Source organism: Camelus bactrianus, chromosome 4 (genome assembly GCF_048773025.1).
Source record: "Camelus bactrianus isolate YW-2024 breed Bactrian camel chromosome 4, ASM4877302v1, whole genome shotgun sequence".
Classification (NCBI taxonomy): domain Eukaryota; kingdom Metazoa; phylum Chordata; class Mammalia; order Artiodactyla; family Camelidae; genus Camelus; species Camelus bactrianus.
The window spans coordinates 53,512,466-53,530,861 of NC_133542.1; the positions used below are offsets into that span (position 1 = coordinate 53,512,466).

Below are 18,396 nucleotides of genomic sequence, written 5' to 3' on the forward strand. Positions count from 1 at the left end.
CATTGAGAAGACTAGCTGTATTTCTGTCTTGTCATTAGAGAGTATTTTCTTTTTGCTTAGGTAGTACTTGACTCAGTTGAAATAATGCTGTCCATATGAAAAGCTATTTCTGTGATATTTGAAACGCTCCCATCTGTTTTTGGTTCCCGTACATTTATTGCAAATGTGAGTACCTTAATAATGTTACCTAGTCACAGATCCCAACCATTTATTTGACTTTGCAAGTGACCCAAGGAAACTTGACTGTTAGTCTAGCTTTATATAAAAATTATTTGGTTTCTGAACTAGTTGAATACTTTAATCAAGGAAAAAATCCAAACCTAAAAGTAATGCTAATAATGTTGTTAAGCCATTGGAATTCCATTTTTTATTAGAATGGTTCTCTTTTGAGGTTTAAGATCTTTATTCATTTGTTTATGAAATGAGACTTTGGATAATTAAAAATGAACAAATTATGATTTCAGAAATGAATTTCCCCATGCAAGGGTTGAATCTCAGTTTGAGATTTTCACTCAAGATTTTGGCATGTTGGAATTTAGCTTGGGATGGGTCGAGGAGTTGGCTAACTAACTCAGACTAAGCTTTGCTCCTTTTTGAAGAGCTTCACTATCAGGACCCCTGACCCCAGTTGAGAAGTAAGGTCAGAGGAATTTTGGCTCCAGAATATTGCTCTATAGAGTCAGACCATCTCTTAGAGTTTTACAGGAGAAACAACCAAAGAAAGATAAATACCATCTAGCTTGTTGACTGAACATCAAAATTGGTCCTGAAATGCATAAATGACTAAAGGAAGTGTAGCACCTAATTTAACCGATCTCTGTCTACCTGTGGTAATATTTCTGGTCACCACCATGGCATGTCATTTTCTACACTTTGTGTGTTGGCGTATATGTTTGCATGCAAGTTCTGATGTCTTCCCGTGGTGAATCCACAACAGTTCTGTGCTGTTTTTGAGTCACCATGTCCATTTGCCTGTATTCTTTTCTGTCGTTTATAAACCCACAGTTACGTGGTTTGGTTTCACGTGATGCTGTTCAAGTGGCAGAAGTACCAAAGTCAAGTACAAGCAGCCAGTTTCCTTTTCACCTAAATTGGGGTCATGAACTTGTCAATAGCAACAAATTATTTTCCTAGGAGAAAACAATTGAAAGAGAATTTCACTTTTTATTTTCCATTGTTTTCAAATGATATTCTGTGTGTTCTCTGTTTATCTTCCCTACAGTTCTGTCCATGATTTTGATGGTGATAATCAGGTATATATCAAGAATACTTGTGTGGATCTTAACAATTCTGGTCATCCTGGGTTCTCTTGGTAAGCTGTTTTTCCTTTGTTTTGTAGTAATTAGAATGGAGAGTTAAAGTTTGCTTTTAACAATGCCTCAATTCGGAACTACTTTGGCTATTTTAAATAATTTTCTTTTTGCTTATAAACTGTAAAGACTGGTAAATGGATTACATTTAAGTTCGTTCACTGTGAGATCACTAAATCACATAAAATGGCAAGGTAAGTGGCTTTTGGAATAAAAGCAAGTGGAATTATTTTTTAAAGGGTGTCAGGGTTGGGGGCGGCTAACATTTTTCTGTCCGTGTCAGTTTTGGGGGAAAGAGCCCAAGAGAAAAGGAGTCAATTGAGGCTCTGTTCTGCTTCTTGCTCTGGAATTTTCACTTGATTCTTCCCGTGCTCCCTCCTTGCAAGTGAAGGGACCCTTTCCTTTTATCTTCCACTTTTTTAAGGACTGACTCAACCATTAAGTTGTTGAAGTTCTTTCTGGTTGAAAAATTTTCCTGGCAAGATAACTTTGTGTGTGTGTTTAAAAATTTTATTACTCATTTTTCTGTCTTTTGACATTCTATTTTCTGTTTTTGTTTTAGTGTTTCTGATGAAAACTTCTGGATTTTCTGTGTTTATTGCCTTTAAAAAATTTCCCCCTACTAATTATAATTGTGATACCTAACTACTTCTGTGGTAGGGAACAGAAATATAAGAATTTTCACCCTTGCTTTGAATGGTATACTTTTTATTTTTATTTCTGCAGTTAGTAACCTATACATTTTCAGAAAATATTATTTAATCTAGAATCCTGTAATTAGTAAAGGCTGAAATGAAACGATATTTGTTGAGTTTTCCCCTCCCTCCTTTAAATTTAGCATAAAACTTTCTTCATTGTCAACCCTACTCCCTTCCGCCCACTCCCACTTTTTAGCTCTTATTAAATAGTCAGAGTTTTTTTATTCAGGTTTTTATTAAAGTTAAAATATTATTGACATACTCCATCTTTTTACTCACAGTTCTGGAGGCTGGGAAGTCCAAGATAGGGCACCAGCAGATTTGCTGTCTGGTGAAGGCCAGCTTCCTGGTTCCAGCCATCTGATTGCTGCGTCATCACAGGGCTGGGTGGGGGAAGGAGCTCTCCGAGGTCTCCTTTATAGGGGCACTACTCCCATTCACGGAGGCTCCACTCTTACGACCTAATCACCTTCAGAGGCCCCACCTCCAAATACTGTTGCATCCGGGACTAGGATTTCAATATATGGGTTTTGAGGAGATGCAAACATTCAGCTCATAACAGACAGATAACTTTTACAGTAAAAGTAGATTTGAATCCCAGCTCTGCCACGTACCCAGTATGTGGTATTTGGCATGCTACTGAACTTCCCTAAATTTCAATTTCATCATTTGTAAAGTGGAGCTAATAATACCCACCTAACAGTGTTGTGATTAAATATGGTCATGTCTGTTTGTGCTAATTCCTGGCACAAATTTAAATGTTTAATACATGAAACCTACTGTGGGTGTTGTGAGCAATCTCCTCCTTGATGCCATCACTATTATCTCATTATATTTTTCGTGAGTTTCAGCCTTTCTTTCAACTTTTTATTTTTGTTTGTAGAGAGCATATTTTATTCCATTTTTTGAGGATATTAAACAGTTTTCCAAACAGTTTTCTTATACTGTCAAGATTCCAAAATGGAAATAGTATTTCCTTTTCTCTGAAATGTTTTTCATAAACTCATGGTTGTTTTGATGTGTTTACTCATGTTCAACAAGAAAAATTCATGCTTAATGTTTGCCAACAGGTAAAGCTGGAATTCCCTTTGACAATATTCACTCTTGACTTGAGTGCAGATGGCGGTCAGGCTGATTTACACAGATTTCAGACCAGTTGCTTATCTCCCAGGCATCTATCTTGTCCACCTGTGTGTACAGCTCTCTACTCTGAATCTTCCGTTTCCTCACCAGCCCTACAAAACCTTGCTGTATGATCTGGTGCCCAGCTCCTCCTCTGCTCACATCTCTTACACGTTCCCTGTTGCTCATTGCTGTAGCCCCAGTGGCCTCCTCCTTTCTCTCCTGCCAGGCATGGCCCCAACTCAGCATCTTACATCTTGCTGTTACCTCTTGCCTGGAACACTCTTTTCCTTAGGTAGTTTCATAGACTGCTTTCTCCTTGTCTTTGATTCTTTTGCTCACATGTCACCTCACCCCAGGGAGGCCCTGCCTGCCTAGCTTATATAAACTTGTACCACCTTCCCAACCCCAGCACTTTCTATCCCCCTTACTAGGCAGCTTTTTTTTTTTTCTTAGACTTAATATACAATGTTTTTTACTTGTTTCCTTACTTTTTTTAACATTTTTTATTGAGTTATAGTCATTTTACAATGTTGTGTCAAATTCCAGGGTAGAGCACAATTTTTCAGTTATACATGAACATACATATATTCATTGTCACATTTTTTTTTTCGCTATGAGCTACCACAAGATCTTGTATATATTTCCCTGTGCTGTACAGTATAATCTTGTTTATCTGTTCTACATTTTGAAATCCCAGTCTGTCCCTTTCCACCCCCCGCCCCCTTGGCAACCACAAGTTTGTATTCTATGTCTATGAGTCTGTTTCTGCTTTGTATTTATGTTCTTTTTCTTTTCTTCTTTTTCTTTTCTTCTTTTTTTTTTTTTTAGATTCCACATATAAGCAATCTCATATGGTATTTTTCTTTCTCTTTCTGGCTTACTTCACTTAGAATGACATTCTCCAGGGACATCCATGTTGCTGCAAATGGTGTTATGTTGTTGTTTTTATGGCTGAATAGTATTCCATTGCATAAATATACCACATCTTCTTTATCCAGTCATCTGTTGATGGACATTTAGGCTGTTTCCATGTCTTGGCTATTGTAAATAGTTCTGCTATGAACATTGGGGTGCTGGTGTCTTTCTGAAGTAGGGTTCCTTCTGGATATATGCCCAGGAGCGGGATTCCTGGGTCATATGGTAAGTCTATTCCTAGTCTTTTGAGGAATCTCCATACTGTTTTCCACAGTGGCTGCACCAAACTGCATTCCCACCAGCAGTGTAGGAGGGTTCCCTTTTCTCCACAGCCTCTCCAGCATTTGTCATTTGTGGACTTTTGAATGATGGCCATTCTGGCTGGTGTGAGGTGATACCTCATCATAGTTTTGATTAATATACAGTGTTTTTACTTGTTTCCTTATTTTTTTGTTTCCCCATTACTATATACGCTCCATAAGAGATGAAGGTGGGGGCTTGGTTTTGTTCACCACTCTATCCTCAGCACCTAGAACAGTGGATGCTGGAGGCATTCAGAGTGTCTGCTGAATGGACTGAATAAAAGCATCTGATGCAGCTCTCTTACATGGAGGCAGGTGGACCTCCCCCTTCAGTCTGGATCTCAGAATCTCTGAACCAGTGATGGAGATAAAAATCCCCATCCCTAGCACTCACTGCTTTCAAGCTATCAAAGATTTCCTGTCTTTGTTCCTACCTTTGGTGGGAACTACTCTTTTGATCTTCATTTACTCATTGTACAGATACTTCCTCAGCTGCATGAGTGTGTCAGCACTAGGCACTGGGGTTACTGTGATGAGTACAACAGAGGAGATCTTTCTCTTCTTCAACTTCATTACTGACTTCTGTGACCCTTCCCTGCTTCCTACAGGCCTAACTTAAACAGGCTCTGAGGCTCTCTTTGTGACCAGTTCCTCTAAGGTGCATCTGTCCTTGCTGGCTCTCTCTCAGCTTATAATAATCAATAAACAATAAACAGTAATAATAAATAAAGATAAAAACTTAAAGTAAACATTAAAAAATAATAAAAATAAACAATAAGAAATACAATTGAAGGAAATTTATTTCATACACTGAAAGATTTATAAGTGCCTAATGTGGAAGATGATAGTGGAGTAACTGGAGTTCCCCTTACGCTGGGAAGGAGTTACAGCCATGCACCTCCAGCCAAATGGGTTGTTGCTGCATTAGTCCATGGTGGTGTATAAGGAGGGTCCGGAAAATGGAAGGTTTATGTTACACACTTTCTTGTGCTAATTATTGCAAAAACAATTGTTTTTTGCCTCCAGGTGGCACAGGTGTACTGTGGTGGCTGTATGCAAAGCAAAGACGGTCTCCCAAAGAAGCGGTTATCCCTGAACAGCTTCAGATAGCTGAGGACAATCTGCGGGCCCTCCTCATCTATGCCATTTCAGCTACAGTGTTCACGGTGAGCACAGGCCTAGGCGTATCTTTCAGGTTTATGTTTTTATTTACAGATCACTAAGGAAGCAGAAACTCACTCCTAGCTATTACATGCCAAACCCTGATCCCTGTTAGGGAAAATCTCTGCCCAGAGTGTATGACATACTCAAAAGTCTTCAGAAGGTTTCCCTAATTGATAAATGCTATCTGATGTGACATTTTGTTCTGCACTGTCTTTTTTTCTTAAGGGGGAGGGTAATTAAGTTTATTTTTTTAATGGAGGTATTGGGGTTGAACCCAGTACCTTGTGCATGCTAAGCATGCGCTCTACCACTGAGCAGAACTGCTCGATAAGCCATGTCGTGCCATTCCATTTACTTAGTCACTAATTATTTTCCCATTTTTTTCTTTTAAACTTTTAGCAACATTATTTCAGAAATACAGGTGAACTGTGCCACCCAGCCACGATACAGTAAAATTATTAATTAACATTTGGTTAAATTATCTATATTCCTATCCTTGGTTCATCTCCTCTCTGAAAAAAGGGGGAAAAAAATCTCAGTCCACTTCTTGGAGCAATCCCAGGCTTTTCATTGAGCATTAGAAATAAAAAATAAAGTCACCATAAAACTGTTGGTGCCAAAAGATTATCATTGTACAAATATTTGCTAATCATCTTTCAAGTACACTTCTCTGCGCCAGGTGCCAGGGCAGAGTTGGGGGTGATAAAGGGCAAATTTAACAAGGACCCTGCTCTTAAGGTGCTCTAGGTCCAGGAAGGGAGATGAGGTACATGTCTCTCTGCTTTTGTAGTCACGGCATGTGGACTTCCCTGTTTTCAGAGTGACAAGCATGTATCTGTTCAAACAAATTAAGAGTCTCATCCTGACGACAAACAACACGTTTTGATTTATAATGAGTGGAAAAAGTAGAAGAATTCAAGGATGTATTAATAAACTGAGAAATCCTTCTATGTTTAGTTTTAAAGGACATTTTCAATATATAATTTAAAATGATAAATGCTGCAAGAGAGATACAGACCACGAATCATTGAGATTTGGAGAACGATGCTTTCCCATTTAGAAGTGAAGGGTTATGTTAAAATTTTCCACCATTGTTTAGTTTCTGTTTTTACTGCTGAAAACAGCAGCTAGAACCTTTCCCTCCTTTCTCCCCGTACAGGTTATCTTGTTCCTGATAATGCTGGTTATGCGCAAACGGGTTGCTCTCACCATCGCCTTGTTCCATGTGGCCGGCAAGGTCTTCATTCACTTGCCACTGCTAGTCTTCCAACCCTTTTGGACTTTCTTTGCTCTGGTCCTATTTTGGGTGTACTGGATCATGACACTTCTTTTTCTTGGCACTGCTGGTAAGAAAACATGTTGCTTCTTTCTTTTAGTGATGAATCTGATTTGCATCAAAATACTTTAAGACATCAGAGAGATGTCATTCTTAAGACATTTATGGACCAAGGTCTAATCTCCATCAGAACCAGCAGTGGTTATGGCTCTCAATAACACATTCCCTATTTGTGATTTTTAGATCATCCTAGCACAGTGAGTCTAAACCAGGTAGGGCCTGAAATCACATCCTAGTTTTGTTTTGAGATGGTGGTGGATTTGAAGTAAGCTCCTGTACTGACTCAGACATCTGGATCCATTCTAAGAGGAACTAATGAATCCAGTGGCGCTCTGGAGTTGCCTCCAACCCTAGTTATGGCCAAAGGTCAACTTGCTTCCTTGGGACTTCCTAGTTTGGAAATGACCTGAAACTAGGTAGAGCTAATGATGATACAGTTCATAGTCAAGACTCTCAGACCTGCTTGTCGCCATACTTATTATCGAAGGTTATGTCTAAATGAAATTAATTATGAGGAGGGTGTAAGGATAGTAAGCTTATATATGTAAGTTCTCTGGCCATTCAGCACACCATCACCAATGGACAATAATATTAATTTCTATACCTGGCTAATAATTTAGGTCTATAATTATTGGACAAGTAATAACCTCTGAAAAAACATTGAAGTGTTTGAAAAGTCATGCCTAAACTAAGTAACTGATAGTGTGGTAAGAACTATATTCAAATCGAACGACTTTTAAAAACTGTATATATGCCTTTGAGGAAAACAAAGTGCTCAGTTGTACAGTGTTTGGCTTCGCAACTTTTAAAGTGGTAATTATTTTTGTCCCTTAATGAAATAGCACTGTGATCATAAAGTCAGTGGTTTGGGGGTAGGGCATATTGTTGGAAATCAGATTAATCTCCTACATTTAATAGCCATATTTATTGGTTTATACTTTATGTGCTTCTTTCCTTCCTTGGTATTTTCCTAGGCAGTGCTGTTCAGAATGACCAAGGCTTTGTGGAGTTCAGAGTTTCTGGGCCTCTGCAGTACATGTGGTGGTATCATTTGGTGGGCCTGATTTGGATCAGTGAGTTTATTCTGGCGTGTCAGCAGATGACTGTGGCGGGAGCTGTGGTGACCTACTATTTTACTAGGTAAGAATTTATACATGTCGGAAAACTTAATTTGCACCAACATGGATGGACCTAGAGGGTATTATGCTAAGTGAAAGAAGTCAGACGGAGAAAGACAAATAACATAGAATTTCACTTGTATGTGGAATCCAAAATACAAAGCAGATGAACAGACATAACAAAACAGAAACAGACTCACAGATACAGAGAACAATCAGGTGGTTGCCAGAGGGGAGAGGGGGGTAAGAGGGGGATGAGTGAAATAGGTGAGGGAGATGAAGAGATGCAGACCTCCAGGTACAAAATAAGCGCATCACAGGGATGAAGAGCATAGCATGGGGAATACGGTCAGCAATATTATAATAACTTGTATGGTGACAGAGGGTACCTAGACTTACTGTGGTGATCCTTTTGTGCTGTGTAGAATTATTGAATCACTGTGTTATGTATCTAGAACTAACACAGTGTTGTAGGTCAGTTATACTTTAAAAAAAAAAAAAAGAAAAGAAAACTTAAGATCATCTAAATGATTGTGCCTGAAGGAAATGGAACGGAGGCTGGTAAGACTTCCATTTCTTTGAAAAGTAATTGGAAGTGAATATGACAAAACGTTTAATTGATAATTCTGCAAAGTAGGAAAATGGGAGGTTGTTATTTCATTTTTTATACTCTTCTGTAACTTTCTCAAAAAATTAGAACGACAGGTCATAATATAAATTAAATTAGCAGAAGAATAAATCTCATTGTGGTATCTTACATACTTTTGCTTTATATAAAAGTCCATCAAAGGACACCAAGTCTTTTTTAATTTCTATGGATCAGAACAAGTATTGTGACTTCCTTTCCTAACTTCAGAGCTGAATATACAGTGTAGACTTCATAGTTTTCTGTTAGAATGAGGTGCCAGATCTAGATAGACTGTCTTTTTAAGTTCCATCATCTGACTGTACAATTAACCCCACAATTATTTACTAATAAGATTGGTCAAAGCACAGTTTTATTTAACTTAAAGTATTAGAGCATAAGAACCCTGTGAAACTACCATAGAGAAATGAAACATTAATTTTATATGGTACATCTGTGGCATTTGTATTACTTTGTCATTTTGTCATAGAGCTAGAAAAAGAAAAAATGAACTAATTTTTCACTGAATTGGATTCTAAACCATCTCTGGGTTTCCAGCCTGGTCTAGCCTTTAATTGTCTTTTTTTGGTCACTTTTAAAATAGGGATAAAAGGAATTTGCCATTTACACCTATTCTGGCATCAGTGAATCGCCTTATTCGTTATCACCTTGGTACCGTGGCAAAAGGATCTTTCATTATCACATTAGTCAAAATTCCACGAATGATCCTTATGTATATTCACAGTCAGCTCAAAGGAAAGGTAAGGAAAAAAATGTTTCTGGACTTTCTGTGGGCACGTTCCAGACTTCATTTCTGCATGGAGCAAAGCTCCAGTGATGTTAAGCCCAAGTGTGAATGTTTTTTTCAAAGATCCTGCCAAGTAGCACCCATTTCTTCCCCCTTGTCTCCCACTCTTGCACCCTGTACCCTCTGGCAAAATCCGTCTAACCACTGGTTTCCCAAAATGTCCTGTGCTTCTCTTGCTCTTTGTGGACTCGCACAACTTCCTCCTTGGAACCTCCTCCCTACCCTTGACTGTGGAAATAACATGCATTTCAGCATAGCTTAGCTCAAATGCCACTGCCTCCTGGAAACCTTCCCTGACTCCTCTCACCTCCCTAGTGAAGTCTTCTCTCTCTCTGTCTCTCTCTTCTCCACTCCCATAGCGCTAGTATCTGTATTGTATTCTGATTCTAACCTTTGTTATGTTTAGCACTTTTTTCTTTCTCCTACCAGATTATAAGCTCCTTGTTGGTTTTATACACTTTACTCTGTCTTATATGCAATAGGTTACTAACTCAATGTTGAATTCAACTGATTAAATATAATTCAGCCATTACATTTTGAGGTAACAAAGGGTGAGTGTGGAGGCTTTGAAGCATGAATTGTGATTTTTTTTTAATTTTTATTTTTCTAACATTAGCAATATTCTGTATGATGGTTTGATTCTTTGGCCTTTAATTATTTCAATTTTTCATCCTTTCCAGGAAAATGCTTGTGCTCGATGTGTGCTGAAATCTTGCATTTGTTGCCTTTGGTGTCTTGAAAAGTGCCTAAATTACTTAAATCAGGTAAAATATTTTAAAAATACATCTAACATTCACTTTCAAAGACAGGTTCATTGTTTCTTCTTCCAAGATTGAACTTAGTTAAAAAATGTTTTGTTTTTCTCATGGTGGTGTACATTGTGCCTTGATCAGGTATAGCTACTTCAATCATACTCTTATTTTTAAAAGTAATATATGTTCTCACCAAGGCTTATTATTAATTAATTATAACACATTGATAAAATATCATGAGGGTTCATCTTTCAGGAAAGGCATTTATTTCTTATTCCTTAATTCATGTCCTTTCATCTTTGATTTTCCCTAAGAATCTGTCTACTGTAGCCATTGTTCTTTTAATGTTGTTTGAAAGCTTTAGTGGAAAGTTGTTGTGACACTCCTTTTTTGCAACTGTCTGCTATTGTTCAAAGCTAGTGTGCTCTGTATGCTGATTTTTTTGGTTGGCGGGGAGGCCAGCTGCTGAAGACTATGGCACTGGCCTGGGAAATATTATCATAGAAAGTATTGTTTCTAAGATCAAATGGAGGAATTGGTACTTGTGGGATAACAGTTCTTAGGAGAGTGGGTTGGTGCTCTGTCTTTCTGTTTCTGAGTGTATAGGAATCTCTCTGAAGCAATCTTTTTTATCTTGGGTTTTTTGGGGTTTTTTGTTTTGTTTTGTTTTGTTTTTTCTTTTTAAGCCACTTTTCTCCATTCCCTGAAAATCAATTCTAATTTACTGATGCCCTCATCTAATAGACCAAAGATAAAAACTGACTTTCTCACCGTTTACCTTTAAGTGATGGAAGAATAGCATTGCACTTTCTGTTCACTCACGGGCTGTCAGCGGGTGAGAGTCCTGTGGCCACGGTGTTGAGCATGCCTGGGGCTTGCTTTCCTGGAGTTCTATGGTTAATATAAAAAAGTAGGCATGACATTTTATTAGCAAGATGCATTCTAGTAGATCATAATACTCTAAGAATGTAAATTATTTGGAAGGTCATTATTAAAATAATCAGTAACAGCCACAACAATCTGAAAAATTACATTTGTTCAAATTGGTTTTGGGACCAAGTCATCTTTATCAAAAAGTTGATGGATGCACTGAGGATAATCATCATGACATTTTGCACCTGTCGCTAAATAGCTTATTTTCAGAGACAGATGCTAACCCCAGCTCTCTGTTTTCAGTTCCTACTACCTTCCCATGTTGGTCTTTTTTGTATAGGTTTTGTCCATTTTGGATCTTCTTTAGGGAGGCATGATGTTTGAAGATTCAAGGAAAGCATTAAGATGGTAGTAAATCTAATATGTGAGCAAAAGTTTAAGGAGAGTGATTCTGAACTAATACGTGACAGTTCTCTTGGGGAATTTGAAGTGTTGTGTTATGGAGACTGATGACCACTGGTACTTCATGTCTCCTGTTTTCATAGGAATTTTATTTGAAATGAGGTCAACATATTGAAGACATTAGAAAACTTCCTGTCATGACAAGTTAAGCATCAGAACCAGTTGCCAGTGGAATCTTTTTAACCCTTGTTCTGTGAAATGTTTCAGAGCTGGGTGGGCACCCATCTGTTTGAAGTTATTTAAGATGGTGCGGATCATGGCGGTACTGAATACCAGAGACTTTTCCAAAATTCAAATTCAAAACAGTTTGGTATAGGAGTATGATCTGCTTGTGCAAGAAGGGACCCTCTTCTTGTGGTATCCCACACAGTCGGCTCTTGTAAGCTTAATGCTCACCTAGAGATGAAGCCATAGCTGGCACCAAGATGCTAGAGTCGGCCCACGCCTTTGGTTCTGTCTCCTTTATTTATCATTGCTTTCTGAAAATGAAGTCTGTTTTCCCATACACATAGGAGTGAGTCCACACATTTATAGCCTTGTTGGAGAAGGTACAGTGGATAATGGGGGGGGGGGGCTGTACAGTATAGAGAGCCCAGATGTTGAAGATGCATTTCAGTTACCAGCAGTGTAACTGTTTGGCAAGCTCAGTGAAACCTCTTGAGTCTCGATTTCCTTCTTCAGTAAAGGGAGAAAAATATACCTGTCCTCAGAGGCTGTAGGTAAGGATGAAGTATAGTACAGGTAAATCAATGCTTGGGGCATGTAGCCCTCGTTAGGCACCTCGTCAGTGCTGCTGTCACTCTCCCCCTGCCCCATTTAATGTTTTTTATAAAGAACTCCCATGTTTTACTCTAAGATAAGTGAGCTATGGTAAAGATAATTCAAAAGGTAGTTCTAAGAATGATTCCATTTTCTCTAAAAATAAATGTAATACAAAATACTGAAGAGTTTGGAAAACCAAGACAAGAGCAAAACATCACCTGTGATCTCACCGTGCTAACATAGCACTTACTTTCATTAAAACACTTACTAGCTTTGAGGAGAAGTTTGCAGTATTTCACTTCGGTGTGGACATGTCTGAGAAGCCCTCATCTGTAAAATGGGGCCAATAATATCGTTTACAGTGCCTGTTACCATGAGGGTGAAGAGTCCGCCGTGCTCCTAGTATGTGCTTGGACACAGCGAGTCCTCAGTGAGTGGCAAATTTTATCCTATAGTACTGGCCACAGTAAGTTTCTTTTACATTTTTATGATGTGCAGCAGTTTTTATTTGGTCTGTTAGGTCTGTTCAACTTTTCATTCATGGTTTCTTACTTGGCTTTCATTCTTAAAACGTTTTTCCCCACCTCAAGATCAAATATATTCTAGCATTTTTCCTTAGATTCCTTTAGAGGTTCGTCCTTCCTTTCTTCCTTTCTTCCTCTCTTTCTCTCTTTCTTTCTTTCTTTTCTTTCTTTTCTTTCTCTCTCTCTCTCTTTTTTTTAAAATGAACTCTTTAGTTTATCTGGGATTTAATCAGTGGTCCCAGGACCAGTTAGTGTTTAATCTATCCTTTCTTCTGCTGTGAAATTTCGGCTTAATCATACATTTAATATATCATACTTACGTCTGTCTTTGGATTTTCTTTTCTGTACCATTGATCTGCCTATTCTTCTGCCAGTACGGGAATATTTAATTAGTATAGCTCCATTATATATCTCAAGTATCTTATGATGTGAATCTCATTCTTATTTTTCAAAGATTCCTTATCACCTGTTTACTCTTTAAGATCATCTTTAGAATATTCAGTAGACAACAGTGAAATAATACTACTAATTATAGTACAGGCTAGCATTTATTGAGCACTTACTGTGTGCCAGGCAGTGTGGCTCACATTGCTCACATTTCACATGCAGACTCTCCCATTTGGAGTTCTGTTTTGTGTAGTACTCTTTGAAAATGGTTAACAATGAGTTTGTTAATGGCCCTTTGCATCCTTTGCCTCCTATCCTTTCTTTTGCTTCCACTCCTGAGATCAGCATACAATCTGAAGTCAAAAGCCTTGAGCAGGACAGGACAACGCAAACCCCTGCAGGGCCAGTTGAGGTCTCCATTACATCACTCATGTAAATGAGTGCAGGTGCAGCAGCCAGGGCCCACAGCAATAGAGAGCGGTAGAGACTGTGGAAAACTGGAGGGCTCATATTCCATCCAAGAGGACAGTTACTACTTAGCTTTAGTGTACTGTCAGTTTCTAACTCTTCCAGTTTTCTGAGAGAACCCAGAATTCTGAATACCTGCATTTTATATCCTGCTATTAAAATGTTGACAACTAATAAGAAAGGAATAACTCTGAGTAAGACCAAGCAAACATTGTATGATCTTTGGGCCACACAGTGTGATTTATCGATGAGCCACCAATTTGCTGCCACCGCTTTAGAGAATGTAGAGAATACTAGTAGTGAAGAGTGTTGACACGGGGTGTCAGGGGGAGACTGGAGCATTGTGCAGCACGGTATGAAGTTCCATAGTCCCAAACCATGCATTAGTGCCAAACAGCATGGAAAATACAGCTGGCTTCAAAGAAGAGCTTTTGATTTTTGAAATAAGCCATTCAATATTTATGGCATGGGTGCTAGAGTTTTGCAAATAAACAGAGTGAACTGTGAACTGTTCTTTATTTCTGCAGTTGCATATCTTAATGGCACAGGAAAGTGGTTGTAAATCAGATCTAACAGGTAGAATTCACTTTAGGTAGAGAGATTGTTACAACTAGAATCTGTTTCTTTTGGGCATTGGATTACTCAGGCCTTGGTTTACCTTGACACTGTTTGAAGATGTACATTTAACCCTGGAGGGTATCTGCTCTCTGGATGATAAGCTCTTAAGATTATAAAGCTTTTCTCTACATAGTATGAGTGGGAGTTATTTTTTGAGCACCTACTTAAATCCTTGATGCTACACTAAGCATGTTATATAGATTATTACTTTCTCTCTATAGCTCTGTAAGGAAGGCACATTTCCTCTGTTTTATATATGAGAAAATTGAACCTGGTAGCTTGTGGCAGATCACATGACCTAGGGGTAGAAAAAGTTTTCAGATTGAAGGTTGCCTAGATCTTGTCATGGTAACACATTGCTTCCTACAGTTGACCCTTGAACAGCACAGTTTTAAATTGTGTGGGTCTACTTATACACGAATTTTTTCCAATAAATACTACAGTACTGCACAATCCACTGTTGATTGTATCCGTGGGTGCAGGAACCATAGATAAAGACTGTAAAGTTATATGCGGATTTTTGACTGTGTGGAGAGCTGGCATCCTAACTATCCCTCGTTGTTCAAGGGTCAACCTGAATACATGCTTTGTGCAACTTAAAGAAAACTTATAATAGTTTATTATAGAGAATATACAAACATCTCAAACTTTCCTGTTTCATGCTGTAAACTAAGACAAGTGATGACTTTAAATACAATATTTAAATTAGGATTTGCAACGTATTTTTAATTTTTATGCCCCTTAAAAAGTATAAGAATTTAGAACCAAACTCAATGAAATATTTGGTACAGATTGAACTCTGTGCCCCCTCCATCCCTCACTCAAAATAAGAAAGGGATTATTTTAGTCACTGTTTCCCTTGTTTAATGTGTAATGATCCACACACAGAGTTGCAAATACCTGTTCCCCCTTTCCTACCATTGCTGTCTAGCTTGCCCCTCTTAAGTGAGTTACTATGTAAAGATTTTCAACTTTAAGAGAAATTCTAGGTCCTTAAGTAAAGAAAAGAATAAAGGTGTGAAAATGTGGAAGCTGTGCTCTGGAACAGGTGGCCGCACAGGCCTAGGTTACCTGCATGGCGACCCTCTGCCCTAACAGATTTTCTTCCACTTGACCAGTATTTTTTCATCATAACCTGTCACACAAAAATGCACACACCAGGGACAACTTGGCTAACAGGCATCCTTTTAAACAGATTCCTGGATGGTGATCATCCTTTATCTTGCTTCTGAGAATCAAATAGTCTTTAAGCCTACAGCCTGCCTGAGCAGGTGTTGGGCATGGGTGAAATGTCAATCATCCATTCCTCTTTCTGGGCAGTTCAGCTCAAGATCAGAAAGGCTGTCAGGGAAGAAGGTAGGTGGGCTCTAAGAATCTCAACTAAGAAGTCTGCAGAAAGCTCAGGGAACATTTATTAGGGAAAGCCACAAAGGGCTCAGAATTTCTTGAGAACCTTGGTGTGAATCCTTTGGACTAAGAGGTATAGCAGCAGAGGGAAATTTCAATGGCCTGCTATGATCTGTAGCACATTGTTCTTCCTGAAGAGGTTGTCTTGACCTTTGTGCATCACATGCAGCTCATCTTCCTGCCTTGGGAGCGGGAGAAAGTTTATGAAATACCCACTTTTTTCAGTTAGGTTGACTATAAAGGAGCTGCGTAGATCTGTAGGAATACTGCCAAGAAGGCTGAATTTCTATGAGCATATCCAACCCTGGAACTATAAGGCATGAAGAAAAGAAATCATTGCTGCCTCCTTTCATGTCTACAAATAAATAGGCTTTTGCTCTAAAAGTAGATGAAATGAGTGGGGCTTGCAGGGTGGGGAGAGAAGAAAGAAGCAGCAGAGGAAGAAGAATAATTTTCACATAAACTGAAGCTTCTGAAAATTAACAAGAGCAACAAAAAACTTAGTTTGGAAGCATTGGGCCTGCTTCTGGACTCAGCTGGTCTGCTGATAAGAGAGGACAGAGATTGGAGATGTGTGGATTCTCTCTTGCTTCTGTCTCTTTTTTCAAGGAAAGTTATGTTCAAACTGGAAAGGGCAGAGCAACATAGTTTAATTGTTAGTCCTCATTGAGGGGGTGGGATTTAAGACAATACCTCATTGATTTAAGTGGGTTATCCAATATCCTGGATTCTAGACATTATAATGCTTTTTTTTATATCAGAGTTAATATATGTGTGTTTGTGTGTATGTGTTTATAGTTTGTATACAGAGTATGTATATAGTTAATATGGTAAAGTATTTTCCCCTGAAAAACCTATTATCAAATAACTGGTTCATTAGTTTCTGGAGCATGTCCTAGAATACAGGAAGTAGGTATTTCTTTTCAGGGAAGTTATAGCTCAGATTACCAAAGACATTTGTCAGTTGTTGAACTGAAGAATTAGAGTGAAAAATACTAAAAGACTGGAAGTTGTGGAGAAGGTTACTAAAAGACTGGAAATGAGCAACTGTGGTTTGTGTTTCAAAAGGGATGAGGGAGTAGGTTCCATAGACTGTAAACAAGTTTGTCACTGATCCTTGGCATTACTCTAGAGCAGTGATCAGCAAAGTTTTTCTGTAGAGGACCAGACAGTGAATAGTTCTCTGTCACAATTGCTCAGCTCTGCCATCATAACAAGAAAAGAGCCATAAACAAGTGAACATGGCTATGCAGATTTGACCTACAGATGAAAACCTCTGCTCTAGAATAAATTGGGGTTTTGTTTTTTGTTTTTTGTTTTCTTTGGTGAATATGTAAGGAAACTGGTGAGAACTAGGAACTCATCTGGATTCTTTGAGAATAGATCAGGCTTGGAAAATTCTGTCATTTTTCAGCCGAGTTACTGTGACACAAGATCAAAAGTATAGTTTATTTTGATGTCATGAGACATGTGCAGAATGTTTCAAAAGAAGCTTTGTAGAAGACGAAGAAATGTGAACCACTGCAGTTAGGTAGTTAACTCTTTGGTGCCTGCTCTCTTTTAACTGATAAATGAGCAAGCAGCCAATGAATGCTACCAGAAGAACTTAATAGTGTCATTTCTTTAAATTATTGTATATGTTTCTTTAAAATATTGTATATGTTTTGAGATAAGAAGGCCTGCAAACATAATATAGTAATATATTGTGATAATAAGTTACCCCAATCTGTATGATGGAATTTTATATATTAAAATCATACTGTGTTTCTCAAAGAGCACCATAATTTCCTGCTGCTCTATTACTGAAAGAAGTTTATGGGCCACAAGTAGTGGCCCACTCAGCGCAGTACTCTTTCCTTGGCCCTGAAATGTTCTGTGTTGTTAATCAATGAAATTATATCATATCATGGCAGATTAAATTTTTGATGACTCAGACCTCATCTTCATACCAGGTTCCTAATAACTAACAAGCATACAATTGGAACATTCATAAATTAAAGACCTGCTCTCCTGAGCTCAGTGTTTAAAACTTTACAGATAATAATGCAAAGCAAGCCCTTCGTGTCCTGCATGTTTTCCAGCAGCTTCAACATTTTGGCCTCACCAACAATTTAAGTCAGCGCTAAGCCAAAAATTTCTCAGGACCACAAGTTTTAGTTACAGAGTCTGTATATACTTTCCATTCCTAGGACTCAGACATATTTGATGTTATAGTACTTATTCACATTTCCCAGAAAATACCAGTGCTATTCTAGGCTGTAATGTGAAAAAGAAGAGAAAAAAATCAGGGTGACTAGTGGGTCAGAGAAAACACAGGGCAGCAGAAACAGGTATAATTGAATAAAAGTGTGTCAGCTGGGGACTCAGTATTACAAGGGACAGAAAGCCAGCTCAATCTGGCCTAGAAAAGATAAAAAAGGGTGAGAAGACAGTCGGGGAGGGAGGACAGAGGAGAGATTCTTAGCAATTTATTAGCTTCTATAACTGAAAAGTCCAGAATCTGGCTAGTTCCTAACCATGCAGACATTGTCACCAGGTGTTGAGTATCTGGTTTCTCTCTGCTCTGACTTCCGTGATGTTAGCCTCACTCTCAGTTTCACGCTGTGACCTCCAGCAGCTCCAGCTACTTCCCGTTAGCATTGGCAAAACAGCCATGGCAATGCATACCCTCACACCTCGCTGTCTGGGAAAATAAGAGAGCTACTCTGCCGGGAGCACCTAGGGAAGAGAAGAGCAACTCCT

At 38.5% G+C, this 18,396-nt stretch overlaps 1 protein-coding gene across 4 annotated transcripts in view; it reads left to right on the forward strand.

The window, feature by feature from the left end:
• SLC44A1 (solute carrier family 44 member 1) overlaps positions 1–18,396 on the forward strand; it is a 171,027-nt gene that overhangs the window by 105,683 nt on the left and 46,948 nt on the right. For all 4 annotated transcript variants that reach the window (XM_074361927.1, XM_074361930.1, XM_074361929.1 and 1 more), the window contains exons 7-12: positions 1,223–1,312; positions 5,377–5,516; positions 6,674–6,860; positions 7,825–7,990; positions 9,198–9,354; positions 10,082–10,165. In XM_074361927.1, coding sequence (XP_074218028.1) covers positions 1,223–1,312; positions 5,377–5,516; positions 6,674–6,860; positions 7,825–7,990; positions 9,198–9,354; positions 10,082–10,165 — 824 coding nt within the window. The remainder of the gene's footprint in view (positions 1–1,222; positions 1,313–5,376; positions 5,517–6,673; positions 6,861–7,824; positions 7,991–9,197; positions 9,355–10,081; positions 10,166–18,396) is intronic.